This window comes from Eptesicus fuscus, chromosome 11 (genome assembly GCF_027574615.1).
Source record: "Eptesicus fuscus isolate TK198812 chromosome 11, DD_ASM_mEF_20220401, whole genome shotgun sequence".
In the NCBI taxonomy this organism is placed as follows: Eukaryota; Metazoa; Chordata; class Mammalia; order Chiroptera; family Vespertilionidae; genus Eptesicus; species Eptesicus fuscus.
Genome location: NC_072483.1, coordinates 47,851,557 through 47,872,618, shown reverse-complemented (window position 1 = coordinate 47,872,618; position 21,062 = coordinate 47,851,557). Strand labels below are relative to the sequence as shown.

General features: G+C 44.5%; 1 protein-coding gene across 1 annotated transcript in view; it reads right to left on the bottom strand.

Moving 5' to 3' along the window:
• Nucleotides 1-11,783: 11,783 nt before the first annotated feature.
• Nucleotides 11,784-21,062, bottom strand: part of GORASP2 (golgi reassembly stacking protein 2) — a 31,204-nt gene continuing 21,925 nt past the window's right edge. The window contains exons 8-10 of the mRNA XM_008138581.3: nucleotides 16,937-17,023; nucleotides 15,361-15,471; nucleotides 11,784-13,126 (exon numbers count right to left, since the gene is read on the bottom strand). Of these exons, the coding sequence (XP_008136803.2) occupies nucleotides 12,786-13,126; nucleotides 15,361-15,471; nucleotides 16,937-17,023 (539 nt within the window). The 3' untranslated portion in view covers nucleotides 11,784-12,785. The remainder of the gene's footprint in view (nucleotides 13,127-15,360; nucleotides 15,472-16,936; nucleotides 17,024-21,062) is intronic.

Genomic DNA, 21,062 nt, shown 5'->3' with positions numbered 1-21,062 from the left:
GGCTGGGCCAGCCAGACTCCACCCATGCACGAATTCATGCAGTAGGCCTCTAGTATAAGGTGACCAGACATCCCGATTTTGGCGGGACAGTCCTGATTTTTAACAATTTGTCCCACGTCCCACGGTGTTTTAAAAAAGTCCCGATTTTTGGAAAGAATGCACGACAAGCTAGGGAACGGCGGGAGAACGGGAAGGGAATATACGATTTTCGGCGGCCATGTGGCTATTTAGCCAGGATATGAGTTTTATATTATTTTTGTTAATTTTATAATGTTAAACTTTAATAATAACAAATAATTGTTGAGAACTGATTATCGAGAACTGCTTATCAAAGTTCGCATTGTTGATCAGTTGTTAGAATTCGACCACCATTGTTTGGACTTAATGAACAATGGCATTTTTTGGGATTGGCAATGACGAAACATTTTGTAACTGTCTCTCAGTCGATACACATCGTACTGCGTGCTAGTAAGCTAGCTAAACAAGTGATGTCATTACAAATCAGCTATTCAGATAATATAGGTAAGTTATTTATTTCATGAATACATAAATTTTCTTGAATTTAGCAGACAGTACTCATATTATTTATATTTTATAGTGGCGGCAAAAAGTCTAGCGCCGGCCTTGAAAGTGACACTTACGACTTACATTACGGCAAATTCATGACCTTTTAAACAACGACAGCAATCTACTAAAAAAAAAATTCACTCAAATGAGAAATATGCCAAAGAATAAAATAATACTATACATATTTTTTTATTTATTATATTTGTAAATTGTACTTATGTTGAAATTTAAAAAAATATATTACAATACTATCTTTGCGTTCTATGAAAATTTTTGTTGCTCCATATAGACCAAATTTTTAATCAAGGAAACCACTCCCTCCCCCCCAACCCCCCGCCCCGGTCAATGGTGTCCCACTTTACCAATGTTAAAATCTGGTCACCTTACTCTAGTAGTTACTAAAACTATATTGCATATTTGAAAGTTGCTGAGAACATAGCTCTCAAAAGTTATCACTAGAATAAAACATTTTGTATAATGTATAATGACGAATGTTAACTAGACTTATTGTGATCATTTTGCAATATACACATATTATACCATTATGTTGTACACCTGAAACTAATGTAATGTTATATGTCAATTATATCTCAATAAAAATTACTTTACCCCAATTTACTCATCTGCAAATATAGACAAAAGTGTCTACTATATATCATTAGAGGCCCAAAGCACGAAATTCATGCAAGAGTAGGCCTTCCTTCCCCCCTCTGCCAGCACCAGTTTCCCTCCGGCACCCGGGACCCGGGCTTCCCTAGCAGCCCTGACTTCATCTGGAAGGTCGTCAAGAAGGATGTCTGGTCTAATTAGCATATTACTCTTTTATTATTATAGATGTTATTTTCTTCAAGGGCAAAAAAAAAGATTATTGAGAAAATCAGACAAGAAGTTAACATAAGTGGTTTGAGTTATGAATAAATTCAAGTAAATCAAGAAGGATTTTCAAAATGGGAAAAGGTATTTAAAATCTATAGGCTTCCCAGCCAGTGTGGCTCAGTGGTTGAGCATCAATCCATGCACCAGGAGCCTAGAAGAGTGTGTGGCATAGAATATATGCCTGGTTCCAATCCAGGTCAGGGCACATGCCCGGGTTTGGGGCTCCATCCCCAGCAGGGGACATACTGAAGGCAGCTGATCCATGTTCATGTCGATGTTTCTACCTCTCTCTCCCTTCCTCTAAAATCAATTTAGAAAAATATTTTTAAGTGTTTAAAAAAATCTATAGGTTGCTAAATAACAATTTCATCCTTTGTAAATGCTTTTTGATAATTTACATAATAATGCGGTTAGGGATGCTGGAAAATGGGTTATCTAGTTTAATTATCCCTCAGTGGTCCTTTTATTCATTCAACAAGAATTTACAGAGCATATACTCTATGCCACACACTCTTCTAGGCTCCACAGATACAGAACCAAGCAGGAAAGTGTCTGACAGACATCTGTTAGAGAAGCACACAAATAAATGTGAACTTACCCTGCGGTAAGACAATAATGTAAATGTGCTACTACAACACAAAAAGACTTACACAATGTCAAAGGTCTATGCTACTCAAGCAAAATAACTAAGATCCTTTCACTATAGAAACTCCTCACTTTGGAGATGAAATAATATGAATTATCATTTCATAATAATTATCAGAAGCACAAACATATGCCCTGGGATACTGAGAATGTTGGTAATAATAGCTGGCAATACTCTAGATATTTAGGAAATTATCACCTGAAGAAATATATATGTGCATTCTCCTTGACTCATAAAAAGAGAAACTTTTGGACAAATGCTAGCCCTGAGAAACAGGAAATCACATACGCTACAAATCCTTCCTCAGTAATTCTCTAACAAGGTTATCAAATACTTGGTGCTATTTTTATTAGATGTATGAACTTCTTAAATCCCTAGATGGTTATATTATTGATACTATCATAATATTCTTCTAATACTTTTTAAAAAAATCCTCATCCAAGGATATGTTTTGATTTTTTAGAGAGAGAGGAAGGGGTGGGGGGTGGGGGGCGGGGGAAGGGAGAGGGAGGGAGAAAGACAGACACAGATGTGAGAGAGAAACATCGATCCGCTGTCTCCCATACTCAACCCATCGGCGATTGAACTAGGTATGTGCCCTGATGAGGAACCGAAGCCCACAACCTTTGGTGTATGGGATGATGCCGCAACCAGCGGAGCCACTCGGCCAGGCCTCTTCTCATACTTTTGCCAACATTTTATCAAACGCAGTTCTCCCCAGACCCCGCTCTGTTTTCCTGACACAAACCAAAGGCTGCTAGTTTCTGACATGCTCAGATATTTCAAGTATTATATATTTTTTCTCAGTGTTGAGCACTTTTAATTGTCCCAATGTGTTGTTAAGTAAAAGAATAAATCTCTGAACAGCATCTTTTGAAAGTGAGAAACCCATCAAATAAGGACTCTCTTTAGACTCCGTTACTGCCCATAACTTACTAGTTGTTTACTCCTGAGCAGGAGAGCTAAGCCCCCTAACCCAAAACCGAAAACCAGCCAACCGACCAACAAAAGCAGTTTTTAACTCCACTCCCCGCACCCCCTCCTCACACACACACACATCCCAGTTGGATGGGGGACGGGAGACCACAAAGCCTTTGACCTGGGGGTAGAGGCAGAGCAACAGGTGTGAGCAGCCCTCGCCCTTGGGTCGCCCTGGCTCCCACACCCCCTCCTGGAGACAGCTCTCCGGGGCGGGGGGGGTGCTCTTTCCGGCTGAGGGTCCCCGAGGGTCCCCGGGCCTGAGCGGGACGTGGGACGTGGTGGGGCAGGGCAGCACCCGATGCTCTAACCCAGCGCCCAGCACACGGCGCCCTCGGGGCTGGTGAAGGCAGGTCCCGGGGTCAGTCAGCACCTGCGAGGCGCCCTGAAGCTGGGGTGTGCTCGGTGCTGCGGACACAGCCCCTGCCACCGAGGTGTGAAGGCAGAGGGGTGAACGGGAACCCGGGAGCCTCCCCTCCCCGAATGTCACACTGCGGCACGTTCTCACCTGAGTCCCCTCCGAGGCCGCGGCCGCCTCTCCGCGGGTCCGCAGGGGCGGGAGGTGCCCGGGCCGAGAGCGGCCGCCGGGCTCAGGGCTCCCCTCCGAGCCCAGGAGCGGCCCCAGGAGCCCGGTCCAAAGTCGGGTGCTTATCACACGCGAGGAGACCTGATGACTGCACCGTCTTATTGATGGAGAAAGGAAACCGGCTTTTTAAATTCCGATAAAGGCAGGTGCTCTCCCCTCTGCTGCACGTGAAGAGCGTCCCCCGCCAGCGCGCACGGGCCTCGCTGGGCCTCCTCCCCGCGCTCGGCGGCCCACGTGGCACAGGTGGCGGCCAGGCTGATCAACAACGAACGGTTCCACCTGGGAACAAGGCCCAGTTCCACCCCCAGCTGTGAGTCGGCGGGAGCTTCATTTAATGGATTTCACTTTTTTAAAAAAATGTTTTTATTTTATTATTTTTTAAAATATATTTTTATTGATTTTAGATAGGAATGGAGAGGGGGAGAGAGAGAGAGAAACATCAATGATGAGAGAGAATCATTATTTGGCTGCCTCCTGCACGCGTCCTCCTGGGGATCCAGCCTGCAACCCAGGCCTGTGCCCTTGACTGGAATTGAACCCAGGATCAATTGGCTCTATCCACTGAGCCAAACCGGCTAGGGCTGTTTTTATTTATTTTAGAGAGGAAGGGAAACATCAATGAAAGGGAAACATCCATGGGCTGCCTCCTGCGCGCCCCCTCCTTGGGATCAGCCCACAACCCAGGCGGGCATGCGCCCTGACTGGGAATCCAACAGGTCGTGACCTCTTGGTTCATGGGTCAGTGTTCCACCACTGAGCCACACCAGCGAGCTGGATTTTACTTTCTTCATCCATAAAATAATGGAGGGAGACCTCCGAGGTCTTTTTAAAAAAGCAATCAGGGTGGAGAAGCACGGATGCGGTTGCTTTTCGCAGCCCAGGTGGAAACGGTGGCCTTGCTGGAGAGGGGCTGGGGAACTGAGAGCTCTCACCCCACCGGGCCCTGGGCTCCTCCCAGACCTCTAAAGACGGGGAGAAACTGAAGATGCTCCGCAGCCGCGTCCAGAGCAGGACCTTCAGGTGGGCACTGAGGCGGACTGGGAAGCCGGAGACCTGGGGCATCACAGCATTCTCTGGGCTGAGCTTGCTTTGGGAAGAAGATGAGATCCTAGCCCAGCTGGTGTGGCTCAGTGCTTGAGCACTGACCTCTGAACCAGGAGGTCACGGTTCGATTCCCAGTCAGGGCACATGCCGGGTTGCGGACTTGATCCCCAGTAGGGGGCATTCAGGAGGCAGCCAATCAATGATTCTCTCTCATCATTGATGTTTCTATCTCTCTCTCCCTCTTCCTTCCTCTCTGAAATCAATAAAAATATATATTAAAAAAAAATAAAAATGAGATCCTAGCCCTGGCTGTTTTGGCTCAGTGGATAGAGTGTCGGCCTGCGGACTGCAGGATCCCAAATTTGATTCTGGTCAGGGGCATATGCCCGGGCTGTGGGATTGATCCCCAGTAAGGGGCGTGCAGGAGGCAGCCGATCGATGATTCTCTCTCATCATTGATGTTTATATATCTCTATCTCTCTCTCCCCTCCTCTCTGAAATCTATAAAATATATATATTTTTTAAATGATGAACCACCTTCTTTTTTTTTTTTTTAAATGAGATCCTAAAGTTTCCCCCCACGTCCGCTCGGGGTGACTGCGGCCGCCTTCTCCAGGGAAGCCACACATTCCCTTCCCGGCCAGAGGGCAGCTGTCAGCAGCTCCGCCTGGACCCGGTTTTTAATTCTGTGTACCGCATATTTCATTTTCAAAAGGCTATCTTGCTAAAAGGAAGACTTTTCAAATCACTGATCTTTGTCAAGGGCAAACTCTTTACTCCTCTGCCCCAAACAAAACAAAAATCCCTTTTATGGTCCAGTTTGAGGCTCCTTGGCACCAAATCCAAGGCCTTTCACGATCTGGCCCTTTAACCCCCTCCAGCTGCAACTGCTACCGATCCGTACTTCACCCTCCTCGTTCCCGAGCATTCCGTAGACACACTGTGTGGTGCAGCCTCCATGGCCTGTGGCCGCTCGGCTCTGACTGCCTGAGTGCCTCTCCGCCCTTCAAAGCCCCGACATCACCTCCTCAGGAGAGCCTTCCCTGACCTCCTGAGGTGGAAGTTGCCCCACTCCTGTGCTGTTCTGTCCCTACACTCATCACAGGGCTACTGAGTTGCTCAATGTTAAGCAGTGTGGTGGGATGCCTTTGGATTCAGAGGCACTTCAGGGATAACTGCCTTGTTGATTAGAGAGGGGGGATGCGCAGAGCCCCGGGCCCGGTGGGAGGAGGTGACCATCACAGCCAGGCTCTACATCAGGAAGCTGCAGAGAAGGAGGGTAGGGAGGGTGTGGGCTGGGAATGGTGGGAAGCCAGACCCCTGCACCTCCCCCACCAGACACTCAGATTCCTGCTGTTCCTTGAAGTATCTGAGAGGTTCAAAGACACCCGAAGGACTTTTCTTCTTTATCTTAACAAGTCCTCAGGTTGAGGATGCAGCTACTTTAAAATGGTGCTGAAAAGGGAAGCCTTTTGGTGAACGACCCGGGCTTCTCTGCACCCCCCAATCCGCTCCAGGTGCGGTGGCAGGAAGCAGGGAACTGAATCCGGAGACCTTTGCTAAAGAACAAAAAGCGCCGCCACCCTTAGGGTGCTCCCAAGATGCCCCAGCCCCGCCCAGGGGCCCTGCGAGGCCGGCCCGGAGACCCCGCGGCCTCGACGGGGCGCGGCTTTCCTGGGCTCGGGGTGTCACCTGGTGGCCGTGGCGCGCACTGCGGGCTCCGCTCGGAAGTCCGGCCTGGCAGGGCTCCCTGCCTCCCCGCAACGCCTTGGAGAGAACAGGAGTCTCCGGTGAACGCCAATGCCCTGTAGGAACGGAACTGAAGCTGGGACCGGACCGACATCCCTGGAGTCGGCTCCTGGCCCAAGGCTTTCCGCTGTGTGACCTGGAGGAAGTTTCTCCTCTCTTAAGGGAAGATACCAGTCCCACCTGCTGGGATGCCCCAGAGAATTAACAGGAAAACTCGCCCAGCTGGGTGCTTGGCACCTGCTGTCAACGATTACTTTTCTTTAAATTGACTCCTTTTTCTCACTGAAGTTTATTTGTAAAGGAAGATACTCATCCGAAGTGTTTTTTGTTTTTTTTTTCAATACGTGTTAAAATAAACACATAGGTATTGAAATTAGAAAACAAAATTTTTCTCCATGTACCATTCAGCAACATGAGAACCGGGGCTGCCCAGGGCCTGAGTCTCCCTCTGCCTTCTTCCCCATTCCAACCACAATGGATCCTCACCTGTTCCCGCCTGGAACACAGGTTATACTATTTGCCTAATGGAGATATTAATTTGGGAAAACGGATTTCATTGTCTCTAAGGTTCCATGCCCTTTTCATTTCTGATCATTTCAAGGGAAAAAAAAAAAACTTGACAGAGACTGACATGGGTAAATGGCTTGTTTTATTAACATCAGAATGAGCGGAGTCCCTGGACTCTACAACAGGAGCCAGTCTCTTGTTTTTATTCAGCTCGCTAACAAGACTGAGTGAGCCCTCACATTCAGGCTCCCCTTTGTCCAAAAGCACACAGGTTGTTCAGCTGATCTTGAAATACGATTCGACCTGCGTGCACTTCATGTACCCGACAGCTAACATTCCTTCTGGAGATCTGAACAGTGTCTAGAGAGGTAGGGACTGCGGCCGTCACGTCTTTGGGCCCTCGGCTTAGCACAGCTGTCGGAACCGCACGGGCACATTTCAGCCCGACGTGATTTAGACACAGCAGACGGCACTGTGTTGTGATCTGTAGGTGGAGGCAAACATCGGTGGTAATTCCAGTCTAGGACCACTGATAGAGATTTCTTTGTCGAGAGCTCTGTGTATACAACCAGGCTCCCTGTAAGTGCCACTGGAGATCGCCAGCCCACGCTCCCCTCCAGGCTAGGCAGTCCTGGCTCTGTAAGTCTCCCATCTGTCCCTACAGGGAAATAACCCTAGTTTTTGTTGACTAAAAAGTAACTCAAATCTGTTTAAAAATTCTGACAATACACAAGTGTATAAGAGAAGAAATAAGAAGTTCCCATAGCCCCATCCCAACCACTCTAATTCAAGTACTTCTCAAAGATGCTTCCTTACCACCTCAGCAGACTTAGTCCCGGTGTCAAACCAGGTCAGCCTGGCCAGGGCTGGGCAAATGTGAGCCACTTCCCTCTACTAGGATGTGAGGCTGTATTGAGTGCGGGCAGGCCTTTCAGGTATTCAGGACCTTCTATCACCTACTCCTTGATCCCTAAAAGAGAACTGATGATAAATTCCAACAGAGTTGGTTGGTAAGGTAAATAACTAATGGGCCTGGGGCCCCAGAATTGGCTTTAGGAAGAGGCTGGTAAAACCCAAACTCCAGTCACTGTCCCAGTCATTGTCCAGACAACTATTGCTCCCCAGGTTTATTGTTTAACTGCGTCAAACTTCGTTTACCTTAGAGCCTGTTCTACCAAGATTCATGGATCTAAAATAAGGAACTCCAGGAAGGATCTTGTTTTCTAATCCTGGATTCCCTGGTTCTGGACCCTCCAAGTTTTTGAAGTCCCAGTTTCCCAGCCATTCCTACCAGGATCATACTGCAGACACTGCAAAGTGTCTGTGGGCCACGCAGGTGGCAGAAAGCAGTGGGCCAGGTGGGGACTGTGGCGGACTGGAGGGTGTAGGCTCAAGATGGCACTTGTTCCCTTGTGGACTGAGAACCCAGTGTTGCTGGATCTTGGGACTTTTTCTGACTTATAAATGTTGGCAATTGATTCACACTTTAATATATGCAGGGCAGATCAAAGAACCACGTTGGGGAAGCCAGTTGGCTACCTCTTGTTCGCTGGGCAGATTGTCTTGTAAAGGGCTTTGCACAGACCTGGCCTGGCTCCTCACTGAGCACTGAGCAGTGGGCATTGGCTGTTATTATCCCAAGGCCCAGTGGCCTCCAAGGAGCAGAGGCCTTTCTATTGCCAGGAAAAATGGTGCAGCCTCAAAGCTGGTAACACGGGAAGTCCCTGGAGCACACCTCCACCAGCGGAAGGAGTGTCTTCTCGTGTTTTATTTGAACTGGAGGAGAGTGGCCAGTTCCCTGGAGAAGCAGCTTTTTCTGCACTTCTCAGCTTCAGCTGCGCTTTTACAGGGGTAAACTCTGTTGGCCGGCCTTACTTCCGAAGTTGGCAGCAAGTCTCTGCCACTGGCTGCTGGCTGCATCCTGTGAACACCCCCCCTTCCCTAGCTCCCAGGGTGATGCCAGCCTGGGGGTGGTCCCAAGAGGCCTATAAAGGAATGCACTGGTTAGCAAAACCTGAAATTGTTCCTCCTACATCAAATGCAAAAATTATCAGCGATAAAAAGGGCTCTCTTCTAATGTGTACTTTGCTGAGTGATATGTGTCTTAGTAGACAATGACGTTCCTATTGCCTTATTACGTCCCCAAGTTCCAGAGCAGCCTGACTCAATTATCACTGAGGAGGAGGTGCTGAGCCTGCTGCTAATCGCAGCCTGGGAAGGGACAGGCTCAATGAGGGAGAAATGTCCCTATGAGTGGCTCTCATCCCCTGGGAAGCTTTTCAAAACTCCAAGGGCCCAGCAATCCACACTCTAATTGAGGTGATTTTAAGTCGGTTGAAAGGCTTGCTGGGTAGTCAGGTAATTAGAGGGAGGCCTTCACCTTCAGGCCAAGGAAGAGCCATCCTTGAACTTCAGTTGGTGTCTCACAAATGAGCAAGGTCTTTCTCCTTTTTATTTTCACTTTTCAGGCATTGAGCTAAACTAGGCTATTCAAAGGTAAGCACATGTAGTAAAACAGGAACAAAAAGCAAAGGGGAAATCATTACAGATTATCTTAGCTACCAAAGTGGCCTTTGGGTAACAGAACCACTTCCCTGGCCTTTCATTGGCCCTGACGCTCTTCCCTCCATTTGCTCATTTCAGGCCGCTGTCCCGGGAGGGACTGCTGCCCCCTCCACTCTGCCAGGCAGGCTTTCTCAATGCAAATCTGAGCTTTTTCCCAAGGAAATCCTCCTCCAGTGACTCCTGTTTTTTTCTTTTTTCTTTCTTTTTTGTTCTTTTGTGACTCCTGTTTTTAAGACAAAGCTCCAACTCCCCAGCCAGGCACCTAGGTTGCATTAGTTACTCCTCTTCCTTGTCAGCAATGGCTGGGCATATGGTGAGATGGACTTCATCTCTCAGTCTCTTTTTCAGCTGAAAGTGGCCAGGTGACTCCACACTGGCCAGAAGGATGTGAGCCTAAGTGCAGTGTGAAACTTTTCTGAATGCCCCCAAAGGAAGGGGGATGGGAGTTTCTCTTCTGGCTGGAATGAGAATGGCTTGTCATCTGGGTCCAGCTGTCATCTGGGTCCGTATGCTGACCTTGGAAATGGAAAGCACACCCGGTAGAACTACAAGCTGAGAGCCCAGGTCTCTGACATTGCAGGGGCCAGGCCTGCCTCAGCTGGTCTACCTTCAACTCTCTGAATATGGGAGAGAAATAAACGCTCTTGTTTAAGCCACTACTATTTTGAGAACTGTTGTGATAACAGCCTATTCTAAACTAATGTCCTCCCCCATTACTGCCGCGTGCCTCTCTTGTGGCACTTGGGCACAAGCTGAGTGGTGCAGAGGGTTCAAAGGTAATTCTGCCTTTGTGATCCGCATCTCGGTGGAACTCCTCTCCATGTCAGAGCACTTACCCTGGAGAGCCCTGAGGACTGACCCCCCAACAAGGCCACATTGAGTGGCTTCTTGGTAGGAACACTGTTTTTTAATATCACATTTCTGGCCCCTGGTACAGAACCTACTGCTGTCTATAAACACCAAAACTGTTGTTGTTGTTGTTTTTTCTGAAAGAAGTAGAGAGTATCTAAAATAAGTAAAGATCTAATGAGCCAATCTAGGCCAAGTCTGTGGCTATCTTCCAAGAAAGTGCTAAGAAGCCCTCTCTCCCCAGAGCTCAGTGTTTTAAAGATACTTATGGACATTTTCCTGGGAAGATGGTCTAGTGATGCTGTCCTTTTCAAATGAGAACTGTAATCCCACAAGAGGTAATATCATTGCATTGGAGAAACTGTTGTTAAAAAAATCATTTTGGCCGAAACCGGTTTGGCTCAGTGGATAGAGCGTCGGCCTGCGGACTCAAGGGTCCCAGGTTCGATTCCGGTCAAGGGCATGTACCTTGGTTGCAGGCACATCCCCAGTAGGGGGTGTGCAGGAGGTAGCTGATCTATGTTTCTCTCTCATCGATGTTTCTAACTCTCTATCCCTCTTTCTTCCTCTCTGTAAAAAAATCAATAAAATATATTTAAAAAAAAAAAGTTAAAAAAAAAAATCATTTTGTAAATCTTAAAAATTGCCCAGCCAGTATGACTCAGTGGTTGAACAGCGACCTAAGAACCAGGTGGTCACAGCTCAATTCCCCATCAGGGCACGTGCCCGGGTTGCAGGCTCGATCCGCAGTAGGGGGCGTGCAGAAGGCAGCCGATCAATGAGTCTCTCTCATCATTGATGTTTCTCTCTCTCCCCCTCTGAAATCAATACAAATTTATTTTAAAAAATTACTTACTTGCTTCCCACACACACATTTAATATGAACATCTTTTAGAAAGTAGTAACAACCTGCTCAACTTTTCCTGTCCTGGAAAGTAAACGATTACGCCATCTATAATAAAAGTGTAATATGCTAATTAGACCGAACAGCTGAACGACCTTCCAGATGAAGCTGGGGCTGCGAGGGCCAAGGCAAGCCACCACTGCTGCCAAGGCCGAGCCCCTTGCACGAATTTCGTGCATCGGGCCTCTAGTTTAAATATACTTGTGAACATTTTTCCTGTTATAAGCTCCTCTTCAAAAACAGGATTAACTGAGAGAACTATTCTAGAAATATTTATAATGTAAACAGAAGATGCTATGATTAGAGCTGGAGCCTTCTTTAATCATTTTAAGTATAAATCTGGCTCCAGAAATGGATATATGCTAAGAACTGGCTGGCATTGGCCCCTGTTGGAGGCTCTGAGCTGGAGCTGATGACCCTAGTTTCCAGCTGAGTGGTTGCAGTTCTATGTGCTGTTCTCTTAGCAATGTTCATGCCAGTGCCAGGTCAATAACCGATGAACTTCTTTCGTCTTATTTAAAAACAGACATATAATATGCATTTAATTTCATTCAATAAATCAATTCCATTTAACTTATCATCTCTTAGAAAACTTAGGAGAAAGCTAACATTAAGACATGAAAAATTACACTGAAGATGTGTGGCACACTGAGAGTAATGCGTGCACATACGGCAGGTAGGACCTATAATTTAAATGTATCACAAGAAGAAAATTCAAATTACTATCATTTATTGCTGTATCTATGCTTTCTCAGTATGGTTGTAATATCTCAAGTAGCCACCAAGTGCCACCTTCTGGTTTAAAACTGTGCAACACCAACACCTCCTTTATTTCTCTTTAAATGTATTTTTTGGTGGACGTATAAAGCAACAGCAGCAGTTACAAAATGTTGTCCGAGTAATTTTGAGACCTCAAAATAAGGATCCGTGTATAGGCTGAATAAAAAGATATTCAATTACTAGTGCACATTGTGTAACTTTATCAAGCATCTTTAGCTGGATTTTTGTGTAAACCTTAATAGAGATGTGACTCACAGAGACCAAAAGTAAAATATTTTTTCCTTTCACGGTTTAGTGAGTTGGTCTGCTTTCACGCAAATGATTTACAAACTACGAGAAATGCTGCATGTGAGAACTAGGCATAAAATGTTTCATTTTTTTACAGAGGAGCAGCAGGGGGACAGGGACAAAAGTAGACACCTTGTCGCCACCTTTCCCAAAGATGCACACCCCAAGAATGGCAGTGGAAACCTGGCAGCAAGCCCTCGTACAATTCTTTTTGGTTGTTTTAAAATACAAGCACTTTCCGACATTTCCCTCCCCAGCCCATGAACCCACCCTGATTTGGCAGGATACAATCTCAGATCCTCTTGCTTCGTTTTCCCCTTAGAATTATTTACAGGATGCCTACAGATATGATAAAAACTAGTATGAAATTAATGATAGTTTGCGTTTCCAGATTCGTTTCCGTGGTTAAATAAGCACACCGAGCCAACTCCAAAGATGGTTCAAAGTTAAGGTGACTCAGAGGCATTTGCATCCGTTACCGCGGAAACCGGCTTCTGGCTGGCTGGGGTGGATTCGCTGACTCTGTCCTCAACAGTGATGGGGGCCTTGGAAGTTGGGAGCGTCACATCCAGAGTGAGTGCTGAGGCAGCATCTGCTCTCGCAGTGGTCATGACGGGGTCGGAGGGTGGGCTGCTGGTGGGCGGGAGGGAGGACAGCAGCTCCCCTGAGCCTGCTGCTGAAGAGACCTCTGGAACCAAAGGGAATGACGGAAGGAACTCGGATGGCAAGGGGAGAGCTGCAATGCCAGGTAAGTTTCGGGAAGACAAGGAAGGAAGAGGTGGCAAACCTAGGACAAAAACAGCACAGATCATACATCCTCCCAGCACAAAAGAGCAGTAGTCATAGTCACATAACTGTTTTTATTTGCATTTCATTAAGGAAACTGAAGTGAGGACAGACAATACAAATCACAACCTCTGCTTATCCTCAGTTGGAGACAGGACAGAGTTAAATACAGGGTGGGGCAAAAGTAGGTTTGCATTTGTTCATATGGAAAATAATACAATAATTAATTAGTAATAATACAAGAATAAACTGTGTTTCACGTACTCATAGCTGTAAATCTACTTTCCCCCTCCCTGTGTTCACACTAAGACCAGCTGGCTAGGAGGAAAGGCCCCCTGCTTCTAGGCTCCTATATGCCTAGGCTCCCTGTCCCAGCTCAGGGAAGAATGATTCTCCCATGGGGACAGGCAGCAGCCCCTCCAGCAGGCACTGCAGCTACGCTGAATGTCGGACAGGAGAATCCCGTTCACCCAGGAAAGCTGCAAGCTGACTGAGAGCTGCCCTGGACAGACAACAGGAAGAGGAGACACAGAAGGCAGCCTCTGGGAAGACTGTGGAAGGAGGGGCTTGTCATGAAGCCCCTGCATTAGCTTCATCGTAAGTACCCAGTCCCTGCTCAAGCCCCAAGACTGATGGATAACTGTTTATACTTAGTGGGTTTATTGTGTTGATTTTAACCTTTTGCACTCGGATGACGAGTGTGACTCGACATGGTTAGCATTAGAATAAAGGAATCGAGAAAAAAGCAAGCGAGTGCAAAAGGTTAAAATGCACAATAGCCCTGGCCAGTTTTGCTCAGTGGTTAGAGCGTCAGCTTTCGGAACGAAGGGTCAAGGGTTCGATTCCCGGTCAAGGGCATGTACCTTGGTTGTAGTTCACTTCTTGCCCCCAGTGGGGGCATGTGCGGGAGGCAGTCAGTTGATGTGTCTCTCTCACATGGATGTTTCTCTTCCCCCCCGCCTCCCCACCCCTGTCCCCTCCTCTGACTCGCTCTGAAAATTAATGGAGAAAAGAAAAGAGCCCTAGCTGGTTTGGCTCGGTGGATAGAGTGTCAGCCTGCAGACTGAAAAGTCCCAGGTTTGATTCTGATCAAGGGTACATGTCTGGGTTGTGGGCTCAATCCACAGTAGGGGGTATGCAGGAGGCAGCCAATCAATGATTCTCTCTCATCATTTTTTTTTTTTTCTCAATTTTTTTTTATTAAGGTATTATATGTGTACATACCTTACCATTGCCCCCCCCACCCGATTCTCTCTCATCATTGATGTTTCTATCTCTCTCTCCCTCTCTTCCTCTCTGAAATAAACAAAGATATATATAAAAAAAGAAGAAAATTTCCTTCAGTGAGGATTAAAAATAATAAGGAATCAATAACAATAAAGGAAAAGAGTATTACTTCTTTAAGAAACAATGGAAAGGCAGGTTGCACAACAGGTTCAGGGCTGGTTAAACCCTCAATGTCAATTTGGGGAAAGGGCAGAGGGAAAAGCCAAGAATATAGGGCACAGAAGAAAAGACTGAGAGCGCTAAGACAATAGCATTAGAGTTTACAGGAATGAAAAGTCAGCCCTGACATGTAGCCCGCTCCAAGTCAAAGGTAACCTGGGTAACCATTAACTGGAAGAGCAGACTTGTGGGATATATTCTCTGCTGCTTCATTTTCATCAGTGCATAAGAAGAGTATGAACACTGAATAACTGCTAACTAACCTATTTGCAGCTAAAATCTCCCACAGTTTTTATTATAAAAACATTTATTAATAATGGAGACTATTTATTAAATAACAAGTATTTATCAAAAAATAAGCTAACCAGCTGAGCAAGGGCAACGCTTTTACAGTCTAAGTTTCCGGGCCTGGGCTACACAAGATAGGTACCTCCGGGGGCAGCCGCCCCAAACACTAGGAGAATCATAGGAGTTCATTCACCTTCACTGGGCGAAATGTACCCCTTCCATCCAATTTAGTTACAGCAGTGTGACACCACACACTGTCTTTACTTCTACAACTGGCCTTTGTGGTGCATGAGAGGAGAATCACAAGGATAACTTCTTCCTCTTTTCTTTTAAAGCCTTTTAAATAAAAAAGATTAATACTGATTTGAAGCAGCTAAAATTTATTAAACTAATCTGCCTTTCCAGAAAAAAACCCAAAACAACCCCAAAATACAGGATTGGCTTTCCTAGATAAAACTTTTTATTAGGTAGAGTCCTAGGAAGGCAAGATGGGCAACATACCTGGGTTCACAAGTTCTGGAAGGCTGACGCTGGGCATGACGTGTGGTGTCGGGAGGTTGAGGTTGGGGAGGGCAGGCAGGTTAGGTAGTCCTGGTGGTAAAGGCATCAGACCTGAAGAGAAGGTGAGAACAAAAGGTTAACCAGTTCCCCTGGGGAAAACATTCAATCCTTGTGTGTTAAAAAAATACTATCCACTTCAAAGTGAGAAGTCCACTTACTATGTGGCAGTTTTGTATCATAACAACATCTACATATATAAAAGCCTAAGCAATCGAACAACCGGTCGCTATGATGCGCACTGACTACTAGGGGGCAGATGCTCAATGCAGGAGCTGCCCCCTGGTGGTCAGTGCGCTCCCACAGTCAACCTCCCTCAGCCCCTCCCCCAACTGGCCAACCTCCTGCAGCCCCAAACAGCCCCAATAGCTGGCCAGGCTGAGGGACCCCACCTGTGCATGAATTTGTGCACTGGGCCTCTAGTTAATAATAAAATCTCACTGAAGCAAAATGTCTCTTTTTAAAAAAATATATATTTTTATTGATTTCAGAGAGGAAGGGAGAGGGAGAGAGAGATAGAAACATCAATGATGAGAGAATCATTGATTGGCTGCCTCTGAGCCTGCAACCTGGGAATGTGCCACAACCAGGAATTGAACCACGACCTCCAGATTCATAGGTAAAGGCTCAACCACTGAGCCATGCCAGTCGGGCAAAGCAAAATGTCTTCCTATACCTAACTGATTAAATGCTAAGAGTTAAAACAAATACTAATTCTTCTAAACCCAAGAGCAAGAATAATGAGGCCCAAGTGTCTGGAGAAAGGGGTGATTTATCCAGCAAGAATGGTAGTAAAATGGAATGGAAGTTTGCTTTGTTGGTTGAGGTTTACAGTCTCTCTGGACTTCTTTTTTTTTTTTTTTTTCAAATTCTGAAATAATTTCAGACTTAGGGTTACAAAAAGCAGTTGATATAAAGAATCCCCATATATACCTTTCACTCAAATTCCCCAAATGTTAACATTTTATCACACTTGCTTTATTATTCTGTGCTTGAGTGTGTACATACTTGGTTAGTAATGGCTTAATATGTCTGTGTAACAACATCTTTAGCCATATAATTAAAGACTCCCACAATGCAAATATATTTGATCAGTGAAATAATACTTGATTATTATTTGCAAGATAAAGGGACTTGTGTTCATTGGGAACAGTGAGAGAAATACACCAAAATCTAATCTAATGTTCGAGCTACTAAAGATGCAGATAAGGAATGCTCTCTCCCAGGACACAATGGGTATTCACATAGACAACTATGAGAAAGCCCAACTAAGGAAGCGCTGAAGAATGGAACCTGTACATATTTCTTATTCCTGCCTCATGCTGCAAGTGGGGTGGGAAGGGGCAGTAAGTTGGTTCGTTTCCTCTTGTTCTCATTTATCACAAAGTTACAGAGGTAAAATGAGATTAAAAGACATAAAAAGTCACTACATAGGTGTAAGATTTTTTTCATTGCTTTTTAAGATGTAAAATGTTAGTAATGCTCTTATTACACACATCTCAAGTCTCTTGATGCTTACCTGGTAATGTAGTAGCTGGATTCATTGATGGTACAGAAGTGAGGGACTGGTTTACTTGTGGTGGCAATAATGGTACTGTTGGTACACCTAAAATAAAAGCAAAATCTTTTAAAAATTTATAACAAATTCAGTTGACAAAGAATAAACAGATTATATTCAGACAGTTTTCAGTCCCCCTACCCCCCGGTTGGTCAGTGGGACTTCATTTTAGTTAATTTCTGGCTGTGTCACAGCTGGTCTATCTACTCTGCCCAAGGCCCCTAACCAAAACTGTTAGAACTTGGGCCGAGAGGGCGGGAGGCTCAGCAAAGCCAGTCCAGCTAAGCTCACTGGATGAGAGTTTTACACTTGACCTAAGTAGGGTTAGATAAGAAAATTGTTTTGCAAATCTGGAAATGGAATGCAAGGACTCTAGTCAGCCTCCATTTGGGCTCCTGAACTAAGAAACCATGGGGACCTGGGCCTGCTGGAGGGGTGGGAGCCATCTGCCTGATGAAACAGTGAGTGCTGGGCTCTGAAAGAGGAAAGAGACAAAAGAGCATATGAGCCTCCAGAGATGAAGAGAATGGCCTGGCTTCCTGACTCTCCATTTCCATTTGACTGTAGGTTCTGTGACACTCCTTTGAGGTCCAGCACATTCCCATTTTCACTTATGTTAGCTTGAGGAGGCTATGTTCTTTATATACAAATAACTCTTACGATACTGCCTAGTAAAGATTACCTACTCAAGTTTTTCACCTACTTATTGCGGGAGGTTTTGCTGATGTCAAAACAATAGTAATATTGCACGTGGATTCTAGTTTTTATCTTAATCTTATAGAGATCTGCTTAAATACAGTAGCAAAAATGAATTGTGCTATTCATAAAAGTATGAAACAACCATCTTCAGATACTTATTTATTCATGTATTTACTGCAGAAATTGGAGGCATGCAAAAGTAGAAGAGGATTCTTTGCTTTTATCAGACTCTCCAAGAGGTGGTGGGATAGTTGGTTGGTGTGTTCATTTACTCAAGTTTTTGAGGGGCACTTATTATATTAGATATTATTCTAGACCTGGAGGCTCTTCACAGCATAAAAACAATAGGAATCTTGACCTTTATGAAATTTACATTCTAATGAAGGCCAGAAAAGACAAATATTAAACAAATAAAATAGATAGTATGTAAAATGGTGTAAGTTCTCTGAAAAAAAAACTGAGCAAAGAAGGGGATCAGGAAGTGTTGTGGGGTGTACAAGAAAAGTCACACTGATTAATGCCATTTCAACATGATACATTCATTTTCTAAAACTTTCATAATCTAAAAATTATCAACCCACAGAGAAGTCATTTTTAAAAACCATGTATTTCTATATTTCTACAGTTACTATTTGGGCTACTTTGCAGCAATATAATTAAAAGCAAAGACAGCCCTAGCTGGTTTGGCTCAGTGGATAGAGCGTCCTGCGGATTGGAGGGGATGTCCCGAGTTCGATTCCATAAAGGGCACATGCTCAGGTTGCGGGCTCGATCCCCAGTAGGGGGCGTGCAGGAGGAAGCCCATCAATAATTCTCTCTCATCATTGATGTTTCTATCTCTATCCCCCTCTCCCTTCCTCTCTGAAATCAATAAAAACATATTAAAAAAAATAAAAGCAAAGACAGAAAAATAAATGCCTAACAAAAAATCGTTTCTCATACTATGATGCCAAGACATTAGAATATTTTTAAATTGAGTTAATCGAGGTGAAAATGTTAATATCTTACAGTCTCTTTTGAGCAATTACTGCTTTATTTACACTCTTTTAATATTCAAGAAACCATTTCTCTGTAGTGTTACAAGGTCAAGGATCTCAGTGCATGTGCTTGTAAGATAATACAAGTACTACACAACTATAATGTAATGAGGGAAGAGCTAAAATGTCAAAAAGAATCTGGGACTTGAAGAGAGATGTCAGCTGTCCCCTAAAATCAGAAGACTTCTCATATGGCATTGGAACCCTCTTACTCTAAAGCAGGTAAGTTACTCAGACACAGACACAGCCTCTGCCATGAGAAGAACCCCAATCCACCTTTACTAAGTCTATTCAGAAAAACTGTAAGAGCATCTGATGAGATATAAGAAAAAAACAATCATAATTTAAAGATAATTCAAACACTACTTACATGAAACAAACTTTAAAATCCCTCCCAACTATATCTAAGACTTGATACTGATGACATTAATAGTTAATGTCACCTAGGAAATGTCCTGAAACTGGATTGTGGTGATGACTGCACAACTCCTTACTAAATTTACTGAAAGACATTGAGCTGTATATTTACAGTGAGTTAATTTTATGGTATGCACATTACACCTCAACAAAGTTGGGGAAAAAACTTAACAAAAAGTCTGGTTGGCATGGCTCAGTGGTTGAGCATCGACCTATGAACCAGGAGGTCACAGTTTGATTTCTGGTCAGGGCACATGCCTGGTTGGGGCTCAATCCCCAGTGGGGGATACGCAGGAGGCACTGATCAATGATTCTCTTTCATCATTGATTTTTCTATTTCCCTTTTCCTTACTCTCTGAAATCAATAAAAATATACTGGGGAAAAAAACTCAACAAAGAATAGGGAGTGGGAAGATATGTCACCATATTGGTAACAAATGAAGCTGGATAGTGAGGGTTTGTTATACTATTCTATCCACTTCTGGGTTAAATTTTTAATTACAAAAAAATTAAAATTTGCCCTGGCTGATTTGGCTCAGTGGATAGAGCGTCTGCCTGCGGACTCAAGGGTCCCAGGTTCGATTCCGGTCAAGGGCATGTACCTTGGTTGTGTGCACATCCCCAGTAGGGGGTGTGCAGGAGGCAGCTGACTGATGTTTTTCTCTCATCGATGTTTCTAACTCTCTCTCCCTCTCCCTTCCTCTCTGTAAAAAATCAATAAAATATATTTTTTTAAAATTAAAATTTAAAAATTTATCTAGAAAAACACTTCTTTGGGAAATAAAGATTCTGAAAAGAGCTTTGATTTGAACCTAGGGGACCAACTCCAGAGATTATACTTTAGTATAATCTTAAAGTGTATCTTGCTGGGCTGTTTGGTTTTGTTGTTTTTTTAAAAATATATTTTATTGATTTTTTTACAGAGAGGAAGGGAGAGGGATAGAGAGTTAGAAACATCGATCAGCTGCCTCCTGCACACCCCCCACTGGGGATGTGCCCGCAACCAAGGTACATGCCCTTGACTGGAATCGAACCTGGGACCTTTCAGTCTGCAGGCTGACGCTCTATCCACTGAGCCAAACCAATTTCGGCTTGCTGGGCTGTTTTAAATCCATTCCAGAACATGTAAGCAAATTTTGAAAACAAATATTAAAAATAGCTCAAGCCCTAGCCAGTTTGGCTCAGTGACTAGAGAATCGGCCTGGGAACTGAATGGTCCCAGGTTCGATTCCGGTCAAGGGCACATGACCAGGTTGTGGGCTCGATCCCCAGTGGGGGACCTGCAGGAGGTGGCCAATCCATGATTCTCTCTCATCATGGATGTTTCTATCACTCTCCCCCTCTTCCTTCATCTCTGAAATCAATAAAAACATATTTAAAAAAAAAAAAAGCTCAAGAATAAAAAGTATTAAGGAAATAAAACTAAACCATGTCAGTATTTAACTCACTTACTCAATATTTGAGTACATAATATACTCTAGGTACAGTATTATGAAGGAAGAAAACCAAAAAATAGAAGATTTTAAAAAAAAGGAAAGAAAATAAACTCTACCAACATACCAAGTTAAGAACTATATTATGTGACCAAGCAATTCCATAAAAACTTGTACTCAAATGTTCATAGCAATACTATTAATAGTAGCCAAAAAGTAGAAACAATTAGGAAAGTCCCTCAACTGATGAATAAACAAAATGTGGAACATCCATCGAACGGGATATTTAGCCATAAAAAAGGAACGAAGTTTTAATATATGCTATGACATAAATGAATCTTTTTTTTTTTTTAATATATTTTATTGATTTTTCACAGAGAGGAAGAGAGAGGGATAGAGAGTTAGAAACATCGATGAGAGAGAAACATCCATCAGCTGCCTCCTGCACAACCCCTAATGGGGATGTGCCCGCAACCAAGGCACATGCCTTTGACCGGAATC